At 34.7% G+C, this 23821-nt stretch overlaps 1 protein-coding gene across 2 annotated transcripts; it reads left to right on the forward strand.

Annotated features, from left to right (window-relative positions):
* Nucleotides 1-816: 816 nt before the first annotated feature.
* On the forward strand, nucleotides 817-20376 carry LOC142354902 (uncharacterized). 2 transcript variants are annotated; one of them, XM_075407238.1, is made up of 4 exons: nucleotides 817-1079; nucleotides 12502-12646; nucleotides 16567-17130; nucleotides 20170-20376. In XM_075407238.1, exons 1-4 carry the CDS (start codon nucleotides 885-887, stop codon nucleotides 20322-20324), a joined length of 1059 nt encoding a protein of 352 aa, XP_075263353.1. In that variant the 5' UTR covers nucleotides 817-884; the 3' UTR covers nucleotides 20325-20376. The 2 variants fall into 2 exon arrangements, with proteins under 2 accessions (XP_075263353.1, XP_075263354.1); XM_075407239.1 differs by having other exon boundaries at nucleotides 20188-20373.
* Nucleotides 20377-23821: the final 3445 nt, after the last annotated feature.

The raw sequence follows: 23821 nt of genomic DNA on the forward strand, positions 1-23821 counted from the left end.
TTTAGATGATGATTTACTATGTAATGGCACGTGCTCTGTAACTGGGGGAAGCATAACGTACGGGGGGCACAAACGGAAAATGTCACATATATATATTAAGGCCACTAGGCGCACAAGATACTTTTACACAATAACGTACAAAATTTGTAAGTGGGTATTAAAAAAAACTCGAAGGGCGGAGGTCTAAATTTAGCTTAATTCCTCTCACTGCGAACCTCAAATTTGGTAATCAAAAATTAATAAACAGCTCTTTGACGGAAAAAAGAGCAAAAATGACATTAGCATAGTTTTGAATCAGTACTGATGTTAGACTTGTAATTAGACATGCCTGAGATAGGGATTCAGTTATGACCCCACCCCTGTTCTTTACTGAACCAATCCCCCCTCACCCTAAAAACTATGTATCGTTATATAGCGTTATATTACTCTGTAGTAAATAGCCCGTGCGAGACGTAAAAGTTACTAAGCTTTGGGGGGGGGCAGAATAGACTTCAATAGACTGGAATATACTTGACTACTTCTGCGTAGGATTTTCAGATATTTGTTGATCATAACAACGCTTTTCGCTTTTCTAGTGGCTCCATTCAATAGTAAAAGGGTTCTATTCGGTTGAATCCCCCCTCCCCCAGTGTTTATTACCCCCAGTTACAAATTATATGTTGTTATACAGCACGTTACTATGTAAAAAATAGCACGTGCGCCTGCGGGGCTTAAAAAATATGAGCCCTCTATGCGGGGGGGGGGGGGGGGGTTGGGGGCAAAACAGAATAGATCCCAATAGAAAAAAGGACAGTTCGTTATTAACCTCAGTAATGAACAATATTCTGAAAAGTGAACTAACCGACATCACTTATGACGACAAAATATCGAGGAGAGTTTTTGGCATGGAAGACTCCAGCTTGGACGTTAATTTAGCCAACAACGTCTTCATGCGAGAGATGAATAAAGCAGACATGGATTGTGCAGATGTCATTCTTAGAGATAAATCAGTGAATGTTTCAATTGATTGGGGGTTTGTGGTCACGTGGTATAAAGTCACCTCCTATCCTGGCAGTCTGGAAGCGCACAACAGTTTTCAGGTTTGATAAAGTGTAAAAACAAGATGGGTCGGATGCCCAGGTTGAGGTGCCAGACCGAAAGTCGATATGTCCAGACCGTTCATGTGGTCATATGGTCGTGCGTTCATGTGGTCATGTGGCTTTCTTTACATACTACTGGGGGGACAAAAGAAAATTCCGTAAATGATACAGGGGTATAAATATATAGTACAGACATACAAACAAAGGAGCTGTGACGCATTTTTGCACAAATTTTAGGCGTTTTTAGGAATTCTTACCCCATCTCTCACCTATATTAACCCGACTTTTCATCAATGTTCAATTAGTTTTACTCCTATATTTAATTCATAAACAGGGAGAAAATTATTTGAGATCTGTCTATTAGACGTTAATTGTTAGTTAAGTTTGAAAAAACAAAAAACTATGAAGATATATCATATCAAACCAAGAAAACTCAGAAAACGTCAAGTTTTAGTGACGCATGCTTTTTGCCGTGCACAATTGACCCAAAACTGATCATTCTACATTTTGTTTTTTTTTTGGATTTCACTGAGATTTGAGAAAGAAATCACAGATACTGTTCTGATAAACTTTTTTTAGAACTTGATCACTATTATGCCACTAATGACCTTTTTTTTCTAATATTTGTATCGTTCATTAAGACAAAAACAAACCTGCGTTGTTAGGAGCAGCTTTAGTAAATGGGTGGGTTAATTTTCGGTTCTAATTTCATATAATTTAGATTACTTATGGGTGCAGTCTGGGAAGAACTCGCCTATTTTCAATGACCTTAAGATCCACTGAAAATCAAATTGGAGGGCGCAGAGCAGGTAACAGACCAACTAATCCCACTAGCATAGCATATTTCAAAACATTGAGCTCCAGAGCTCGAACGGCTATTTCGGAAATAAGAAAGAAATTAGAATTTCCCGAGTTATGTTTGACTTGCAGTGCTTTGACTGCTTTTCTTAGTGTTATCCCTCTTTCATTATCAAATATTTTTATTAATGTTATTGAAAATTATCAATTAATTTCCATCAGTGCTTAGCTTCAACTGTGTGAATTTGTTTTTATGTTTCCAAAATTTTCTTGACTTTGAAAAAAATTGTTTTGAACAAATTGTCGACATTATTTAATTTTAGATCTGCATTTCAGGTTGTTTTGATGATTTGCCTCAATACAATTAACGGTGACAATCCGCATTGAAATGATGCTGGCATTTGTGCATCTGAAGGAAGCAACAAATTTTTTTGGAGAAAAAGATCATTTTCTTTTTTAAAAATGTTCTGATATATCTAACTGAATCTTGCTCCGTTTTCCTTCGTCTCGTTGACGGCTATTTGGGGTTTGAAACAATGCAAAATAAATTGATTATTTTCTCAATTGTTCAGTCGCTTTAGGTTTCTAATAGTTGTCACGACGTTTTTACAGCAAACCGGTCTTGCAACTGCATTTATAGAAAGTTAGAAAGTTTCTAATTGACGAAAGACGAAATACTCTTTAGTTGAGCGTATTGCTATACCATTGTTTTACGTAGCCTATGGTGCCATTATGAATGATATTACTTTTTGAACAATTCCACGGAATTTCTGGGTTTTGCTCCTCGGAGAAAAAAGACAAAAACTACAATAGAAAATTAAAATTATTTTTAAAGGGTTTTTTTATTAAAACAGCAACCCTTGTTTCAGTGAGGTTTCTTATTTAACTTCACAGGTGTCTAAGCTACAAAAATTTGTTTCTAATTCATCGTTGTCATATATAAAAAAATCTCCCAGGAAGTGCAGAAGAATGTTGAGCCCTATGTTTTTCAAATCTCATTTTTTTTACCGCTAACTTGTCTTCAATTACTCTCGTGCCTTTTTTGATTTGTATTTTCATATTGTTATTTTCATATTTATCTCTAAAGATAGCAAAAATTAAACGTTTTTCAACAATTGGGACGCAACCTTTTTTTAAAGAAAAACCAAGTCGAATTTGCTAATAATTACAACATATTCAGCTCTCCATGGTATGTTTTGTTGAAATTATTTTCAATAACAAGTGATGAGTGTGAGCCATTAAGGTGATTTGTATAGTCTTTATTTTATCATGAATTTTGATAATTTGCAATTACAGGTTTGTAATAGTATATTCAATTTTGTCTCAATTGTGTAAATCCATTTGTGATATTGTTAACAGAAATGATCAGCGGTCATCAACTCAACCGGTTATTCAAAATTGTATTTCTTTGTTGTTTTTCTGTTTTTCAGTTGTTTTTCAGGACTTGATCTCGGCTTGAATTCTCAATTTCTCGAATAGATTGATTGGTTTCACCTGCTTTCTCACGTTTATTTGTACAACTGCCTAAATTCATCTTGACTTCCACCATCTTATCCCCTCTTTTCACCAAAACTGCATTATGTTGCCAGAAACAAAAACTCGAGAAAAGTTTAGATAGCTTGGCCTGTTCGTAATGTAAGTCACAAAATCAAAATTATTAGGGCATTAAATTTACAAAAATGTTTCAACCTCCAGTTCTTTGCACTTCTGAAACAGTGTCCTAAACCTAAGAATAGCGTGAATTGAGAAAAGGTTTTTTGAATACACGTTACGTAGAGTTGCTGTTTTGTTATTCTTTTTTGGGTTCGTTTTGATTATCTAGACAAAACATGAAAACGTTATAGTTTTGTTAAAATTATCTGAATTTCCACGGCCACTTTTACCATAAAGCTGTCCCACTGAGAAGTTAGAGTGTCTGAAAACAGAAAAATTTAAATTGGAAATCATCAATTTGACTTTTGACTTTTAAAAAAACGATAATTTATTATAATGTGATAGAAAAAGACCGTTTAGTTAAAACTGTCAATAATGCTAAATAATTCAAATTTCAAGGGTTCATTTTTAGTTTCAACACTTTTTTGGAAAGCTCATATAATAATTTTTGATAATGTTTCCCATAATTTACATGTAATTAACTATTTCGTAATTGAAGGTTACTCAAGGTTTTTTTGGTTCCTTTGAAATTAATTTTTCCTGCTGTTTTTGTTTTAAACTTCAGTTAAATAACATGGGTTTTTTTTTTGTAGCAGATAGATAAAAAATGATGTTTGGTGCGAAAACAAACGTTCCTGAATTTTCATATCGGCCTTTTTAGTTTGATATATTTTATGCTTTCAAATGTAAATATGCAAAAATTCTGTGTCACGGACAGAACAAGCGTGCGTTCTTATTTCTCTTATTTGTTTATTATTGCCCAGAGAAAAGTAACGTAAAAACGAAAGCGAAATCCAATTTTGCATGCTCTCTTACTAATAAAAAGGTGGCAAAATGCAGTAAACTTACTAATCCGAGTAAATTTACTCGCCTCTTATATTTGCAATTTCGACGCGGAAACGCATTACGATGCAGAGGTATACCCCAAAATTTCCGCCTTATTAAAATTGGTTCGAAAATTAGTTACATACAATGAACGAAATTAGGTGACATCCTTTGTATCTCACTTTTCGCAAAAAAAGGGTTCCGCCAATTTTGCGAAACAAAAGAACATCCGTTGCGAAAATTAGGTAACAAATCTTGTAGGTAGTTTCCGCTCAATTTAGGTATCTGAGCAATTTGAGCATGCAATAAACACTTTAATAAAGACTTAATTGAAGCCTTGAAAACTTTAAAGTGCTCTAAATACATTCAACCACAAAAACTGATTTTTTCCCGAAAAATCCCTCGCACATCAAAGACTTTGTATATCAATGTGGGATTGGCCAGTTTTAATAAGTGGTAATAAATAGTACTAATAAGTAGAAATAAGTTGTAATAAAGTACTATAAGTAGTAATAAAGTAGTAATAAAATTTCAACTGTGCTCGATAATGCATTACCCAATGCCATCTAAAAAGTCGCTGAAATGGAACCTGATTATGTAGCTGTACACCGGCGTTCGCCAAATGTTAACCAGAGCAATGTCAACATTCATCGAGATAGAGACGATAGTATGAAACTTATTGTTACTGGTGTACCCACAAGTGGAGATTCAACTAACGGTCGGATTGACAATGACTTCACAGAAATAGATTGTATTTTGAATCACATTGGACTTAAAGCCGACGGTAATGTTGTCTGTTTTAGACGGCTGGGCAAATCAATGTCACAGAGTGGTGAACGTCGTAAATGTAGACCACTCTTAATTACTTGTGAGAGTCCCCATTTCTTATCTAGATGTTTTGCACGAAATTTCAAATTGCAGGAGTTTCCTCGTCCGAACGTGAAATCGAAAAAAAATTCTTCAAAAACGGTACGACATGATTCAAGGGGAAGGTAAAAAAATCTGATTTCAGAATCAAAAAGCTTAAGTTGTACTATAAGGGCGATATTGTTCTTGTCATGGAGGTAGCTTCATGACTGGAAAGCCTTAATTGTTTGCTTTTAAATTGCCAATCAACCAGAAGCCTCACAATATTCTCAAAATTAGTTTTGACCTCGGATGCAAATTTTGTCGTCCTTACTGAAACCTGGCTCTCGGGAGAAATAAATAATTCTGAAATATTTTGGGTTCCTGTTATCAAATAATATCACGTATTGATCGGGAAGTTGGAAAAAATTGGGGATTTTTGATAGCATCACGTTCTAACGGCGATTTAGGAGCCTTAGATTTAACGATTGAAGCTTTTTCTTTTTGTTGTTGCTGTGCTGTTATCTCTAAGGGAATTTTTTTTGTTAATGTCTACATACCTCTAGCTTCGTCGTGGTACTCGATTGAAATATCAACCATTGCAAATTGTTTTAGCCATTACATCAATCTTTTTTCTTCTTTTGCTTATTCTAGAGGTATAGCAGATAAATTATTCCTACTATTTTCTTGGTGACTACAATTTTCCGGGAATTGATTGGACAAACTTAACTGCTAAATTCACTGCCGAAAGACAGTTTCTTGATATCGTCAATGACTGTGGTCTAAACCAGTTCATTAACATGCCAACACACAGTCGCGGCAACCTTTTAGATCTCGTTTTGTCCACAGTAGACAATCTCTCCTATGCAGTTTTAGATGCGTCTTTTACTGACCACAAAGTTATTTGCTTTCAAGTGCCGTTACATAGTCGCAGAACTTCTGCAATGGTCTTTGCTAAATCGTCTTTCAATACACTCAATTTCAACACAGAATTGACACAATTTTATTGGTTTTGTCTTCTGATCCGTCCCTTCACCTTGACTACTATCAATCTTGGTACGATTACTTTATTCGGCTCTGTCAAAATTTTTGAAATTTAAGCGCAAAAAAGGACTTGACTTGCCTTTTTCTTTTCTTCTCATACAATGCATCTATTGAACAAACGTGACACAGTTACCAGAAAACTATCAAAAGCGTTCTTTACCAAATTAAACTTTCATAGGCTAAAACTGAATGAAGACATTGATACTTCTATTGATTCGGACAGATTTTCCTTGGTTGAACAGCTCAACTTGAAAAATACGAAGCATTGTTATCGATTGCTGCAGTCACTGAAATCAAATTCGATGTATCCCTCCTCGATGTTTTTCGGCAGCATCAAAGCTGTTAGCTCAGCTTTTTAATGAGTTTTTCAATTCGGTTTCCAAAGCTGGTTCATGCCTTTTACCAGAACTCCAAGCGGATGGTTGCATCCACTTGGAAGATTTCTCTTTCACAATTGACGACGTGTACAATTTGCTAAACAGTATTCCCGACGAATCATCAATGGGCATGGACGCAATTCCGTCTTTTGTACTAAAAGAGTGTCCTCAACAATTGTCACCATTGGTATTCGAGTTTTTCTTGCGGATTACCTAAACTCAGCAGTGGCCTTCTCAGTGGAAAACATCAACAACCCCTACTCCGCTTCAAAAATCTGGGTCAACATCCGATGTGACAAAATACAGACCTGTCAGCATCCTACCTAAATTGTCAATTGTTTTTGGGCGTTTAATATTGAACTTCATTTACTCAAGAGTCTGTTCCAAAATAAAACGTGAACAACACGAGTTCATGAAACATCGTAGCACGGTCACTCAACTCATTTTATAATTGGGCAAAGCTTATGCTGCTAAACATACAACTCACGATTGCTTGACTGTATATTTTGATGTGAAAAAAGCAATTGATTCAGTTTCGCACGGGTTACTGCTACATAAATTATCTTCATTTGGTTTTGATCACAATCTCCTAGGGCTCTTTCAATCATATATCACCGGTCGAAAGCAAGTTGTTAAAGTTGAGGGATGTTTTTCAAGTGAAGCAGTGGTGACGTCAGGAATTCCTCAAGGTAGAGTGCTGGGTCCACTTCTCTTTATCATTTTTATTAACGATGTTACAGACTCAATACAACATTGTGAATATTTTTTCTTACTGAGACGACCTTAAAATGTTTTCTGTTTCTTCAATCGACAAAATTCAAAATGATATAGACAGCTTATCCTCCTGGTCAATTTTAAACGAGTTGGAATTTCATCCGGACAAGTGTAAAATTTTGTCTTTCAGTCAACGCTACAACAATGCTGAGCTCTCTTTGAATGGGTTGCGCTTGAAACACGTGGATTCAATTGTAGAGTTGGGCATCACTGTGAACAGTTTATTGTAATGGGATAAGCATGTTGACCTCAGCATTGCAAAGGCTACAAAACTTTTAAATTTTTTGAAGCGTAGTGTTCCAATCGGAGCTTGAGTTTCTAGAAAAAAACTTTTATATAAATCGATGGTGTCGTCTATTTTGGAATACGGTTCGCATGCGTGGTATCCTTCAATTTCGGCATTGCGAAAGTTGGAAAAGTTTCAACACCGCTCTCTCAAATGGGTTCTGAATAGTAAAAAGTCTTACCTTGAAAGTTTGAAAGTCTTGGACATCTTGCCCGTTATTAAAAACAGACCTACTCCTTTTATGGAATTTACTAAATGGTTTTATTGATTCGAATCTTAAAGCAATTTTTGTCACCTCGACATCAAGAATTCATCACTTTAGTCATTTTGAAATTTCAAAAAACAGGAAATTTAAGACAGAAGAAAACTTTTGGAATCGATCTCAACGTGCCGCAAATCATCTCATGCGAATGAAGATTATCGACTTTGACATGCCTAAATGTCAGTTTACGTATGCAATTGACCAGCTTTTACGCACTCGAATTAAATACTTTGACCTGGAAAACTCATGTTCTTTTTATATATATAATGCTGTTGCACTTTTTGCAGAACTTAGTCTTAATTTAATCACCTTTTGATCTGTAAAAGTTGTTTTAACATTCTTTGTACGCTTTTATGTTCTTCCCTAACAAGGAATTGAATCTTTTACTACTACTACCACTACTAAAGTACTACTAGTAGTAATAATTTGGGCTCAATTAAATAAGTAGTAATTAAGTTAGGCTTAATTGTAGATTATATGCGAAATCGAGCTGTATTCCGTGCGAAAAATCGAAACATAAATGGAGCGGATGCGTGATACAACTCGCGCGAAAAATAGGTTATTAATTTTGTAATTGTATTTCGCGGCTAAAATTAGGACACTTTTGCGAACACGGGATACGATATTCCCATCAATTTTGCCGGTTTCTGCTAAAGTAGCTATTTTCCGCAATATTGTTCCAATTTCAATGTATTAACATAGTAAAAACGAACACGAGACACACGCATCGGGCATATCTGCCCGTGACGATTTGGGTATACCTCTGCATCGTAATGCGTATATTTATGACCCAGTAACAAATCACCTCATCTCGCCTCTCCGCTGTTTTTCCTGACAATGAGCGTAATCGAAACCATTGTGATAACGACCCCGTCTGTTGTTTGTTTGGCGTGTAATTCAAAAATCCGGGGCTGGTTTTTAAGGGAAAACTGACGCATGGAAGCAAGCCCGCTGTCTGGAGTGTAGTTTCAAATTCTGATATTTCATTGCAAATTGCATTAGTTTGGCTGATTTTTTTGAGCTTGGCATGTTATGTTTACGTGCATACAATGTATGCATGAAAAATTGTTACTCTTCTCTGATTTGCCAAAAAAGTGTTCCCATACGATCTGTTCAATAAAAGATTTCGTGAAAAAAAAGAACTTTTTGGTTGAAGTACACTCTGATACAAAGACCTACATACACAAGAAGATCTTTTAAAAACGTCAAACATGAACGAGAAATCCAATGTAAATTCAAGTTTTAATTGAATTGTTTGAATTGTTTGCATAAATTTTATTCAAACTTCTAGAAACATCAGCGTCTTTAAATTTTTTTAAATTTTTCAGTCATTATTCTTAAATTTCTCAAAATTACTGAGCTTTCGGAATCGCTGCTTGAAAATCGAACATAAATCTTTGGATTATAAAGGTACTACTTTATCAGTTACTTCATATTGTTTGCTTAAAAGAAGTTGCTGAAATCCTGAAAACCTTGTTAATGAAAAAACAAGCATTTTTCGATCCTAATTTGCCACCATAATTCCGAGCATAATTTTTAAGATGACGCTTAAAAGTTTTAACCTTCTTACAAACCAAATGATCACCTTCTGTCCACGTTGCATTGTACGAACTCTAGTTTCATCAGTAAAAACATCAGTTCATCAATTCTTGGCAAAACTCCTTTTATTAGCAAATGCAGCTGTCTTTTGTTTTGATAAACGTATTGTTGCAGGAGCGGAAAAACAAAATAGTGAGTCACTCTGATATGCTTCGTTGCGAAGTTTTATGCGTTTCAAGATTTCCTTTAATCTTTATTGTGAGCTTTTTTGACAATTTTTGGAGTCTTCTTTTCAAAATTGTTGTTTAGCATACAACGCCTTCTGTCCTGTGGATCGTGAATGCAAGCAGAGTGTTTTGTGTATTCCCACCCACGAAGATTTGACATTTGTGTAGCGTAACAACTTAGTAACCAGTAAAAAAAGAAATCGGGTTAATAATCTGTTCTAAACATGTAAAAAATGCAGAATTAATTCTATTGAGATTTTTCACCGTTTCACGATTTTTTTTACTTAACATTCATCTGGCGTTAGAGGCAGAAATAATCCAGAACGAGAAGCAATGGTACTGCACGCTCATTTTTGATACCAGGGTGCACATTTGTACAGATTTAGAAAACTGTGTATGAAACTAACGCTTTTCGATGTCTCAAATTAGTAATCGATTGCAAGGAGGTCTGCTAAATGATGACCGTTGAATTTCAGTAGCCAATAATTTTTTCAACCAATTTTTTTGTAGTCCGACTTTGCATAGTTTTGTTTTTTAATTTCAAACTTTTAATATAATATTTTATTTGAGTTACCGAACAGTAACGTAGGGCAGTTTAGCATACAATCATGTAGTTTAGTTTGGATGAGAAAAAGTCACCAATCTTAAATTTTTGAACAGAAAAGTTATTTAAATGCCTAAAAAGCAATTTGAGGGAATAACATTTCTAAAAAAAGGACGGAAAACTTTGGCAAGTGACGTAGTTAAGTCAACTAAAGGCTGTGGAACTCTTTTGAAATGAAACAATCGCACTTCCAGTTTTGAAATTGAGTTAAGACTTCTCAAAGTTTACAAAAAGCAGTTTGCTTAAACACAACTGCAATATTTATTTAGTTTTTTTTTTATTTTTTTGACTGCTACGATCTAACTTAGGCCCTTGTTACATTGTTTGAATTTGGTTCAAATTTTCGTGGGCATAAATGCCAATAAAACCTATAGCACTTGCAAATAAAACATGTTGCTTGAGTGTTGAGGCATTTGGTGTTAAGAACTAAAATCACGGTCCTACTTATTCACTCTTTCTTCAAAACTTTTTTAGCAAATGACAAAAACTGCCATCAAAATATTACTTTTGTCAATTTTATCGACCTATATTTCACATACTGTCAAATGACATTAATTCACGTTTCCGGGTCGAGGTCTTCTTTAATTTGCATTCAATCGCGTTTGAAAAAATAAATCTTGGCCCAGAGTCTTACGATTCCTAGCTGCGAATTGAGTGTCGTACAATTTCGTGAAAAATTTTCCGGCGACTATTTTTGCTTTAATTTTTTGACCGTAGTGACAGCAATTTTTCTACAAAAATTACTCAGCTTATGTGTTTGCGGCTTAAAGTGTCAGTTGATTTTTTTCAGAATCTAAAGGAAACTAATGTTATTGCGCGTAAAATAACAATTGCATTGATAGAGATTTTCCACTTGTGAAACGAAACCGCAGAGACTCTTCCGTTTTCTTTTAAATGCAATTTTTCTCTGCAACTAAATGAACGCGGATGGACGAGAACATTCTATCCATAAGATGATTGTCAATTCATAATAAGCTGACCTTTTATGAGAATATACCTTGGTTCCACAAAAAGAGCAAGATTATTTTCTGTTTGTGACCCACCAGTTTAAGGGGTTCAGGCTTTTCACGACCCCAAGTTAACCTGTGGCCCCAAACATGAAAAAAAATTCAAGGTAAATTCAAGTTCTAGCCTTTTTAATTGTTTGCTTAAATTTTATTCACTCTTCTAGAACCATCAGCGCTTTTTTTTCCATTTTTAACGACCCCAATTTAACCTGTTTCATTATGCTGGGATATCAATAACAGAACGGTACTGCGGATTATAATACATGTTATTTTTAAATGCGGTGAATGTGCGTTATGCGAAGAAAAATTCTTCTCACCAAATCTCACTCTCTTAGCAAAATTTCCCTCCAAAAATGGAATTGATAATTTTCCTTCAGAACTGCGTTTTAAAAAAGCTGCGATGATTTGCGCTGACCGCAATGAAATTTTTTTTAGCACTGCGTATAGCGCAAATTACAGAATTTTTATGGGAGGCAAAATTGAAATTTTTAAGATAAGAATATAGCAATGAACTTAAGCGTAAAATTTGTAATTGTATTTCTATTTTCAGTGCTTAACATTTTTCAATGATAACTGTTGCAATTCTCATTGAAATTTAATGTTTAGCGCTTCCATAGCAAATTTCACATTTTCAAGCAACTTTTACCGTTGATTTGTGGAAGAAACAGTTACAATTAAATAGTATCAGGATTTTAAAAAAGTAATACATTTTTCAATAAGATTTTTAGTTATACATCTCTTTATGAAATCTCGGTTAATGGCAAATCATTGGCTAATTTTCATCAGTTCAAATCATTAACAAGTCAAATTATCATCTGGACACATTTTGAAATTGCATCCTACACAACCTGGAATGTTGCCTTATAACCCTCATGATCAGCCTGATCTTGTAGTTTGGTAGTTAATTGCGCTCTCAACGCTCATAGGGTGAGAAGACAAGGAAATGAAATTATTTAAAATATTTTGATTGAAATTTAGAATATGAAACTAAGGATATGATTATTTACAATATAAGTTTATTTATTGCTTTTTTGTTTCATTGTTGACTAGATTTGGACCCAAAACTCCCCTCTCTTCGGGTGAGTTTATATCAACACAAATCGGGATCTCTCATGAATTCAGTTCCTCGTATAGATGAGAACTTTTTTAATTAGCAGAGAGAGCCATTTTATGCATTTAGGGTGCGATTGCGTGTGACTTGCAATATACTTCGGGTGGAGAAAATATGCAGAGGTGCTTTGTTGTGTTCGACTTTGGGGAGTTACAGTGGACTATCACAGAAGACTCAATGACACACGCAATTAGCGGTTTGAATGGAGGAAACGGTTTGTAAATTTTTGAAAAATGGGGTATGTGGGGAGGTCGGCTGAAGATATTTAAACATTCGTTTTAAATTTGAAAACTACAGGATTTGATGATTGAAGTGTTTTTTATAATGTATCGCTTTTATCTTCTTTGGATGCGTAAACCAGTTTTGATATCCGGCTCGAACAAATATCTTAAACTCTATATACCATTTAAATATAGTTTGCTGTTTACTTCACCTTATTTGCGGAGTAGATAAGTGTCGTAAGAGAAGATGTGTTTTTATAATTTTAATTTATTTTTTTTTAAAAAAAAGCAGGTGAGTTCCTTTGGCTGAAATTTGAAAAGATGCCTTTGAAAAGTTGCACTGGTCGGTCTAAAATTTCAGACAGCTATTTGTGTTTCTGCGCACTTGATGAAACCGCATGTCAAAATTTTCTGCGCTCTAGATGCACACTGAATATCGAAATTGTCTGATACCAAAGTATAGTGTTTCCACCGTTTCAGATGCACCCTCTTGCAATCATCTTGCATAATTTTTCTCGTTATCGGAGAAATTTTTCATTTCCTCATTTTTCGTGATCGCAAAACCTTTTCTTGTTACAATCGTAGTTAACTTTCGATCACTATGAAAAAGTGTTTGAAAAACTGATAAAGTAAGGAATCGTATTTTTGAAATGGATGTCAAACTTCAGGTCGACGAAAAATTGCTGTGAATTAAAGTGACCGGCACTTGCTCCGAAAAATCATTTGTATGTAGGGAAACTTGACTTTGAACGTTTTCGGAAAAGAACTAAATAAATACTTACCTTGAATTATACCCCAACAAAGAAGCAAAGTGTAAACTTGAAACCGTACTCAGATAATAATGGCGAATAAATTTAAAATGATGGGAAAGATTGAATTGAGTGAACCTTAACTCTGATAAAGTCTCTGTGATACTTCTACCGCCAAATTCTGACACACGTAATAGAGGATTAGAAACCCATATTAGGGACCTATGGTATCTAAATTATGAATGAAATTCCAAAAAGTTTTCCCGAAAAGGCACTTTTTACACAACGATTAGGAATCTTTGGTAAAATCGGGCTTAACTATCATATCCAAAAATAGATAAGCAGCATATATACGGCTCATTTCCGGCCAAATTTTGCAACAAAACCAATCTGAAAATAACTAAAGAGTGGGGAAAGTCAAATTTACGGAGTCGACGATTGAGTTAACAGATCTCTGTCGCGATAATGAAAATTGTGATAATTGTTCATAATAGTGCATTCGGGTAACTACACTTTTCGTTAGTTCAACTATTTCGTTCTTCTAGACATGTTGGCCTAAGTTAGTAGAAATTCAGCCGGTATCTATTAAAAAGAGACTATACGTTCCGCTTGGGATAAATAGAAAACTTAAATTTGTTGTTCTAAAAGAACCGAACCTAGTATTCATTAATTTAGGTATTTTTTAAACAATTGCAGTTTGCTTATAAATTAAAAACTAACAATTGTACAAATATAGGAACTTCAGATCACACCTTTAACGATGTGAACCAAATCCTTAGTTCTATCTCAAATTAGCTGGATATATCCTATCCAAATGAAAAATAGTGATCTACCAATCGATCATTATGTTAGATTAGTAAACGATACTGGAAGACATCACTGAGTTTGGCGACAACCACAAGACGATTGATTTCTGAGAGTTTTAATTGGCCAAACTCGTTCCAAGAGACCGAATAGTGAAGCCACTCTGAGGGTAGGCCTGCCTGCTTGTTAAAGATTTGGCATGTTAGTTCAATTTATGTAGTATGGAATGGTGAACTAAGTAGACATTTAAAACAGCCTGCAGTGACCTGTGACCTAAAACACCTGATGGTTAAAGTTTTAACGTTCTATCAAGTTAGTTGATACTCGTCTAGTTGGGTTGTGGAGTGAACAACGACGAGCTCTTCACGCCATCTGCTATCTTGTTTAGGTATATTGGTTGATCGATTAATTAGTTAAATCAAGTTAGGACCTGGTATTATTGTCACTCTTAGAGTCACCGCTTTATTCCTTTTGGTAAGAACATTTCTTGGGGACTATTATATCATATAACATAGAGAGGCACTTCAAACTTATTTAACATTATTAATGTTTTTGGCAAGTTATTACAGTTTTATAACGCCTCAAAACATTTCATTTAGTGATCGAACGAAGAGCTTGGTATGACCCTTAAGTCTAAAAAGAGCAGTAGGTTTTTGAAATTACTACCAATAATTTTTTTTGCTACATCCTGAAAATTCAAATTCTCTATCATTCGTACAGCTGCTATCGGCTGCCTCTTTTCAATATCAACTTGCCCACTCCGATTACTCTCCACTTTCTTATCATTTACTATCTGTAAATTGTTACATGGTAATTTGGTACACAAAAGCTGCCACCAATATTCGACTTCTAAAGTTTATTTGTTTCCTCGTTTTATTTTTCGTCAACGAAAAGACTAGGTTGCGATCAGTTGCACACAAAATGCAGGTAACTCGAGTTAATAAAAGACAAATCGATACTTCAGTAAACAAAAAACAAACCAATTTTTAAACAAATTGATTGTATATTCTTTTATAGAATATACCCCCATGGAAAATTGTTTTCTTCCGCTTGTTTAGAAAACACTTTTTTTTCAAAGCAGTATTTTTGATCTTTTGTTTACAAATAGTTTGCAATTCCATTTTTGCGCCTACGCTTGTGCAGTGCTGTTTGTGCTGTTTATTGCTGCTTCTGTCTGGTACCAAAATTTGAAAAGGGCTTTTTCGTGAAAGCCTCAAGGACTGATAACTTTTAATTTTTTTTGCAGACAGTTTAGTGCGCATTTAAGTAATTTGAGGTCAATTTCGATTGAGCTATAAAATTTTCAAACTTTATCAATTTTTTGTGTAAACCCTGATTTTTAATTCAATTTCTCTTAGTTGGAAATTGATTTTTTCAACGGTTGTACAAAACGAGCACCCAGTGTTCACATATAGCAAAATTTTAATTACTTTTATTTTTTATAGAAACGATTTATATGGATTAGCTTTTGGGATTTTTATTTTTTAGAGCAGCTTATATTCTTCAATTTTAGCACAGATCTCTGATTATTATCAAAAACTGACTAATAACGATATCTTTTTAGCTAGTTAGTTGTTTAAAAATATTTTAATTTTTGACTTTAGGCTGCTCCAGAGTAGATTTTGGTTGCGTTACATAACGAAAGGAGACCTATTACATACCACATAACACAGAGGAATAAATTCCGTTGTTGTAATTCTGTAGCCAAGTAAAAAGATAGAAAAAATCCAATTAGCTAAATGATGATTTGGATAAAAAAAATTGCCGCCGGATTAAAAGATTGAATTTTAATTTTTTGTCTGATCTTGTTGGAATAGTATTTTGATCAGCAAATACTTCCCAGCTTTTACGTCGAGATTGTCCAAAAAGAATTTTAAAAAATGGCGATTTTGTGGAAACGAGAGACACTATTTTGCCATCATTTCTCATTTTTTCGCGATTAAAAACTAGTTCTGTATTGCCCGAATTCTGTTAGTAATTACTTGAAACCAAATTCGAAGACTTCGTCTTCTTAATCTTCAATATTCAAAAACTTCTTCTTAATCCACAAGTAGTATTGAGAAGATCTTTTTTTAAATTGATCTCCAATTCTGCTCTTTTTCATTCCGGTCAGATCCAGTTTATTTGACACTGCAACCGTGGACAAATGTGACAGGTGGAATTGAGTTACATGTATGCGTGCAAAACAGTGGCAAATCTTGTTACCGTTTTCCTGGTTTGCACAAAAACAGGACTATTGGGTATATCCATAACTCAAGCAAATTTGTTCAAATTTTGCTTAATATCACAAATTTCCAATTACTTGTAATGATTTAGAGTTATTTTGACAAAGCTCATAAATCTGTATGAAAAATTTTTAGGAAAGAGGCTGTCTCTCCTCTTCTCCAAAACTCCAGCAGTGCGCAACCTCTGGGCATACTCCAATGTGGGCATAGATGGTCTGTGGATGTACGAGTTAAAGGAAATCGATTCAGCTCCAGCGGTGGAATTAGGACCAGTTCCTACAGACTTGATTGAACTGGAAGCAGTTTGTAATGGACCAATAAGGCCAAGTGTTGTCGATGCTGCCTTCAAACACAAGTTTAGCATCTCGGAATGCTACTTGCCGCCAACAAAGATTTCCTACCAGCTGAAGTTTCAAGGTCAAGCTGACGACGTTGATGAGATCGCCAATTACAGTGAGACCACTCGCACCCTATCAACAAAAGGGAAGGTAGCTCTTCTCAAACAGAATGGACCGATGGTTGTACATATACTTGTAGACGGATTACCTCTTATAGGGGAGAAGTATATATTCGTTTATGCCACAGCACCCAATGGGCTTCTGAAGGCAAGATATGACAAAGATGAAAATCAAGTGCAACTTTCTCTCGAAAACTGTCCGCCAAACGGTTCTTTCCAAAATCTCACTGTCACACTCGCAAGTAAGTTATTATTGTCAGATTTTGAACCTTGTTATCAATGTATATTTTTTCCAAAGTGCAAACATGTGTGACATTACATTGCAACAAGGGGGCTCGGTAATGTGCGTTTGCACACAATGTTTAGATCCTGCTCAACCACAATTTTGACTTAATTGTCCACCAAATAAGGAAGAGATAGATAACTCATAAAAATCCATTCTTGTTCGAAAATAATTGCTTTTATCCATTTTAAAAATCGCTTTAGCACTAATCACTATAAAAATGAAGAAATTACTCATTAGAGGGCCGATGATGACTGCCATTAAAGAGCGTAAATGATAAAACAAACACAAAATCAAATAAAAGCAACAAGTATTACTTATGACCAAAACTCAGTGCCTGTGCATTTAAATATAACTTACAGAAAAGGTCAAATATCATCAAAGAAAAAGCTATCAACTCATAAATAGATAAATAGCTATGAACGGAAATCATTCAATGGCTATATTTTATACGTTCAAACAAAATCATTGAGATGGGTTGTTATCGAGAATCTCATACGATTACACGAAGAACATCAAAAATCAAAAATCGAATTACAAGACAAAAATCAAACTGCAGGACAAAAATAAAAAAGTCGTTTCAATTTTGCGCGTTGTGGAAAATCAAAATCTATTCACTAAAATTACTGAATTTAAACATTTGCACGTTCATTCAACATTTTTAATGTGACATGCGAATTATCATTATTGCGTCATTAATGTGGCGATCTAACAAGACACCAAAAAGAACCTCAAAATTGGAAAATTTCAAAATTTAAAAAAAAATATAACACTTAGTATTAACACAAAAAACAGTTAATTAAATAATAAAACAGCAATTAAGACAGCATCACAGTTAATTTGAAAAAAAATTCGATCTCTCCCATTAATCATACTACGCTAAAAGGATGCAGAAATCAGATTGAAAATGGCAAACCTAACAAAAACACGTCCGAATTTGTTTTTTCTTAAAAATCATAAGACACTATAACCGTTAGCTTTCGAATATAAAATGGCCAATAGTTTAATTTTCAAGCGCTTAGGAATCTAGTTGTATGTTTCATTATTGACATCAAGTTAAAAGTCTTCAAATCAACACTGAATACAGAGAAGTGAAAACTGCGCAAACAAGTTTATGCAAACGGTGTTGAAGCCCCGAAACCAGATGATTTTCGCTTTTAATGCTAAGTATCCTAATGCTAAGTTTTAATAATGCTAACATATAAAACAAATGGCAAAGGTTTTTTCAGGAAAATATATGCTGCGCCCCATTACAATCTGAATATTTTATGAAAAATAACCCACAATTAGTATTTCTCTTGCTGCTCCCCCTATAAAAACAAAAAAGTGTACGAAACGTTGACGAAACAGCTAATTTGACCAAAAAGTCCAATCAATTTATCTTAAAAAATATTATGTATCAACTGAAAGCATAAGGTAGTTTCGTTAGCATTTTGCTAGATGTCAAGTAAGACTTTTGGTTGAGTGGGCATACCCATAAGACTACAAAAAGCACCAAATGCAAGCAAATATCAAGAAATCCTTAAAAATGTTTGAGAACATTTTGTCTGAATTTCATTAATAAACCAGAAAATTTTCTCATCAAAACAATATAACAGACCTTACCGAAACAAAAAAATTTCGCCTATTAATTGAACCTTCCAGTGAAAAAAATTGTTCTAGAAACTGGGTAGAAAAAATGCAAAGGAAAATTCCAAAAAGAGCAGACTTAAAATTTAATCCGAATTCTTTTCCATTCCAAAACTCAACGATTAGACTAAAACTGACCTTGTTATCACTGTGCGGCTGTTAAAAAACGCAATTGTTCTAAAACACTGCGAAATATGTTTGTTTGGCAAACGAAAATCTTTTTACAGCAAAAATAAACTTCGCGTTTTTTTAAATCGCCTCATTTTAGCGAAAGACCGCAAAAATGTTTTTTCCAGAAAATTTTCATAGGAACCGGAGGTACAAATAGCCACTATCATCTGAGTAAGGCAAGATTATGTCAGCATTTTTTATGTCTGCACCACTGGAGAAACTTGACAAAGTTGGCCAAATAGGCATATTTGATTCCATTTTTTATGAAAAAAAGGAAAAAAGGCTGAGTTTTCAAAAATTTAGCTGAAATTTTTGCCAAAACCGTTGCTTCAGACATTTCGCTCATTCTTTGCGTTTTTTTGTCTTTTCCCCAAATCTATGTTTCCACCATTCTTTTTCGTTTGAATTTCTACGCTTGGCAGGCTTTGTAATGATACCACTCACAGTTCTGTTCGATTAATATATCAATCGGCCAGAATTGACTGAACAAGAAAAGGCCCAATTGAGTATATAGTTCTCCTCCACTAAAGCGGATTGGAAAAATAAGCCATCAATTCATCTACTTTCTTCTCAACATTTCGTTTTCTAATAAGGAATTTGTATTTAGGAAACAACTTATGTTTTGGGGCAATCTCAATTTTAACAAAACTACTGCCAATAGAACAATAGAATTTGAAATGTTGTAGAAATATGCAGTAAAAAATAACATATGTTGTGGGGCGATTACTGACAAACCGCTATGTCACCCAAGCTGCTAATTTTTTAAATTTTTAATCTGAAGTTGAAGCTTTTCCGTTTGCCCCACAGTTACAAAGTGCAATTGCATAATAAGTCGCTATAAAAAAATATGAAACGTGTGCCGCGGAGATGAAATTAACGTGTACCCTCTTAGCAGGGGCGCAAATTTTTAAAAATATCTCGACTTAGATTTTACTGTCCAGGCATAAAAGTTCTTTTAAATCATATTCTATTTGCGGCACCTCTTGTCATCTTTATGCCGCAATCACGGTCAAAAATTTGAATTTTTGTGCGCCCTCCCACTTACTAAGTGCATGTTATTTGCACCCCTCCCCCTCCGCGCAGGTGACTTTTGTGCATTTTGATTTCCTATGTTTTGGCGCGTGCTCTGTAACTAGGGTTGCATGATGTACCTACCGGGGAGTTGTAATGACTTTTTGTCTTTATGTAAACAGTATAGATGTTTTTATGCTGACAGACGGCACTGTCATTGACGAAGACAATCAACTCCTGGATCCAGATATCTTGAACTACACATACTCGCTCGATACTAGTTTCAGTGATCACCGATATGAGATCTACTTCTCCATTAAAGGTCAGACCCAAAACACTTGATAGGTACTCAGGACTAGGTCCAAGGGGCCAAGCCTGTAGGCTCCAAACACACTTGGGTTATAGACAGAGGTTCTAGGCAATGCAGACTGAAAGCTATTAATATTGGCCAATTACAACGGCAGACTTTGTAACCGACCACCCGGGGATGAGGTCCGCGACGGGTATCGGCTAGACCGACTTCAGTAGCGGACAGGGGGTGCGGTGCGAACCAACTTAATGGTCTGGAAAATTTTTTGGCTGCGCCTTCCCTCTGGCCAATAGCAATTTTTGGCCTGGCCAATAGACACATTTCGCTCTGTTCATTCTGGCCAATACCCACATTTCCGTCTTTTCGGTCTGGCCAATAACCATATCTAATGCCTAGAGGTCCAACCAAACGAAGAGCCGGTGCCTAATGTTTAAATGCGTGCCGAATCGGCTGTTTTTCAAAATAACACTCGATCATTAGTAACCAACGCCTATTTCTAGGTGATTATACAGACTACTTCGTCAATTTAGTTTCTGAAATTCCTACCATGGGCCATACAGGTGCCATACTATTCCCACTTGTTTTATAACAAGGGATTTATTTTGGAAAGAACATAAATTCTCCGAAAATTACGACTAATCAATTTGACAACGCTTAGTGGTCTGAGGGGATACAGAAACAGATAAATTGACATGGACAAATAGAGTTGTCGCCGAGAATGTACATCCTGATGAGTAGCAAAATTTGGGAGAAAAACTGCAAAAAAACATTTATCAGTTCGGCCGTCGAAGGCACATTGCTCCCTTTTAATTCTTTCCAGATACCCGCTTTTTAATAAATGAATAGAACAATGCAATTATGTTCAAAAGGAACTAAGCAGTTGTATGCAATGATGCCTGAGGGTAATGCTGCAGTATCATTACTGGCAAAATTGGAATCAAAATTGGAATTTTTGAAAATTGGGCCATAGAAGCTATATTAATAGCAAAGTAGCTTCCATGGCCGCATTGATAAAGATCTGTTTTGGGTACAGCATTGTTTTCTGTTTCGGATAACTGTGCAACCTAAGAAATATATTGATTCAAAAACTGCCGAATGGAAACTCAGAAATTTTGAGATTTTGATGATTTTGAGCAAAGAAATCAAAACAAGACGTATTGCTGTAACAAAAAAACAGCCAAAAAATCTGGCCAATTTGATATGACTAATATTTTTGTGTTTTCATACATATTTTGGAGGCTCCTCGGTAAAAAAAAACACTCTGTTAGCTTTCTGAAACGGAACTTTTTTCTTGGAACAAAGAGAGTATAAGCTCCCCAAAAACAAAGAATGAGGCGTGAGCTCCCCAGATATTTGAGTGACAGACGTCACCAATAGATGCTTGCCCCAGGTTGGTGACGTCAGCTATGAGTTCCCACACCCTGTTAGGTCTGTCAAAAAAAGTTTTTTTCTCTTGTCAAGAAAACTTCAAAAACATCTCTTCCCCGACATAATTTTTGAGATTTTTTTAATACCACCTACCTATGGGAGAGAGCAAAAAACGTAAATGAAGTCGTTAAGAAAAACTATTGAACGCAAAGAGGTTTTAAGACTTAAAAGTTGCAAAAAGAGTTTAGCAAGTAAATCCAACTGTTGAAATCAGCTTTTCTAAATGTTACAAATAGAGCATAAAGTTGAAGTTGTAATTAATTTTTGAAAAATTTAAAACGCAAAAGAGCATTCTTAGTAACGAAGGAAAAACAAAGAAAACTAATGGTCGAGGTGAACCTGGCAACTTAGCAATAACCTATCAAAAAAATTTGGCTACCTGAAATTGAAAACGTTTTGCGAGAGTAAGAAAACCGTTTTTTTATAAGATCAGGAAACTAAAAAAACTTGCCTGATTTCTCAGTTTAAAAAACATATATCAAACAAAACCTACTGTTGACGTTTTTCTTCTTCCTTGTCCAGCAATTGAACATAGTGTTCTGGCAGTCAAATCATTAATTAAGTTTTCGCGAAAAAATCAAAAAGACATTTCTCAAAATCAGAACTTGAAAAAATGTGAGCTGAAATTTTGTGAAAAAACATCAAACCACCAACGGACATATAACAAACGGTTTCTCTACGTCTTCAAAAATTAATAGTTCAGCTGTGTTTCAACAGAAATTAAAATACCGTTCTGGAAAAAAGAAAAGAGGCAAAAAACAATTCAATTTAAATTTCACTAATAATGAAGAACCTCTATCTAAGAAATATTTTGATATTCAGTCTTAATTGCAAACTTTTAGCCGTGGGCAAAGTCAACATGAGTATATAAATACAAAAGGCTTCACAAATATTTGTTTCCCTTTTTGATTTTTTGTAAAAAAAAACTGCTCGCTGATATAATCAGATAGCATGCAATCAAATGAACACAGAATTATCTTGTAGTCGTGTTTTGCTGTGTTCATGCCTGGCAAACAACTTTTCAGTTGTGTGTGAAAAAATAACCACAAAATTTCTCTGAACCACTGCAAATCAAGCTCATTTTGAATTGAGAGCTCAAACAAAATTTTATTCAGTTTTTTTGTAGTTACTGAAACCAAATTCCACTCCTTTTCTGTCCTCAATGTCACGAAAAAGAAGAGACAAGAATTTGGTTTTAAATAGCACTACCCGGGTAATTCCAAATTGATACCACTACTGGTGCCTACACAACCTTCAAAGTCATGTCTTTTTCTACCAAAATTAGGAATAAACAGTAATATATAATCCAAATTCTCAGAAGCGAGCAAAAAATAATCCATAGTGAAGAGGAGGTCCTTGAGCAACCAGTAGAGTTTGTAAAAGACAATAGTTCAATCCGTTCTTCTTCTTTTCTATTCTTAATGTCATCAAAAACATAAGATCGGTGTTTATTTCTTTCATTGCCATAAACACAGACATTTAGACATTTTTTCATTCTCACATTTTGAAAATGGAAACGATATAGATTTAAGGTCGCGCTAAAGAGATTTTCCATGCTAATTTTAACAGGTTTAACAACAGTAGCGTTTAGCTTATTGTAACCCTCGTAACTGAGACGGATTGCGAAAAAGATTTGGGAAGCAGGTGATAGAAGTGTATCTAATTTCTACTGATTTCCATTCAAGTTCCATTTTTAGTGTCTATTTTTGAAAAAGAAAGAAACACAAAAACTATTGTATATTTTTGTTGAAAAGTATTTTTTTATTGTTTTTTTCTGCTATGAAAGACATCAGATTAGTACAATTCCGAAAGGAAATTATCTGAAATTTCAATTATAGCAATTGTTTTTCCTGTTTTTAGGAAAAAACATTACAAACCTGTGTACGTCAAACTTATCAACTTCTTCTTTATGAAAAAGCAATTTTTACTTGATTAAGAGACCAACAAGCACTTTGAAGCATTTGAGAAGACTGCGTCCTCTAGCTCATCAGAAGACATCGGGCTCCCGGACCTATCTGTCATAGCATTTCAGAGCTGAACCATAAAAAAACATGCTAGAAAAAAACATGTTCACGTCATATATTTCTATTTACAGTCTGGC

The sequence above is a fragment of the Convolutriloba macropyga genome, unplaced genomic scaffold (genome assembly GCF_964194025.1).
Source record: "Convolutriloba macropyga unplaced genomic scaffold, txConMacr16.3 SCAFFOLD_655, whole genome shotgun sequence".
Classification (NCBI taxonomy): domain Eukaryota; kingdom Metazoa; phylum Xenacoelomorpha; order Acoela; family Convolutidae; genus Convolutriloba; species Convolutriloba macropyga.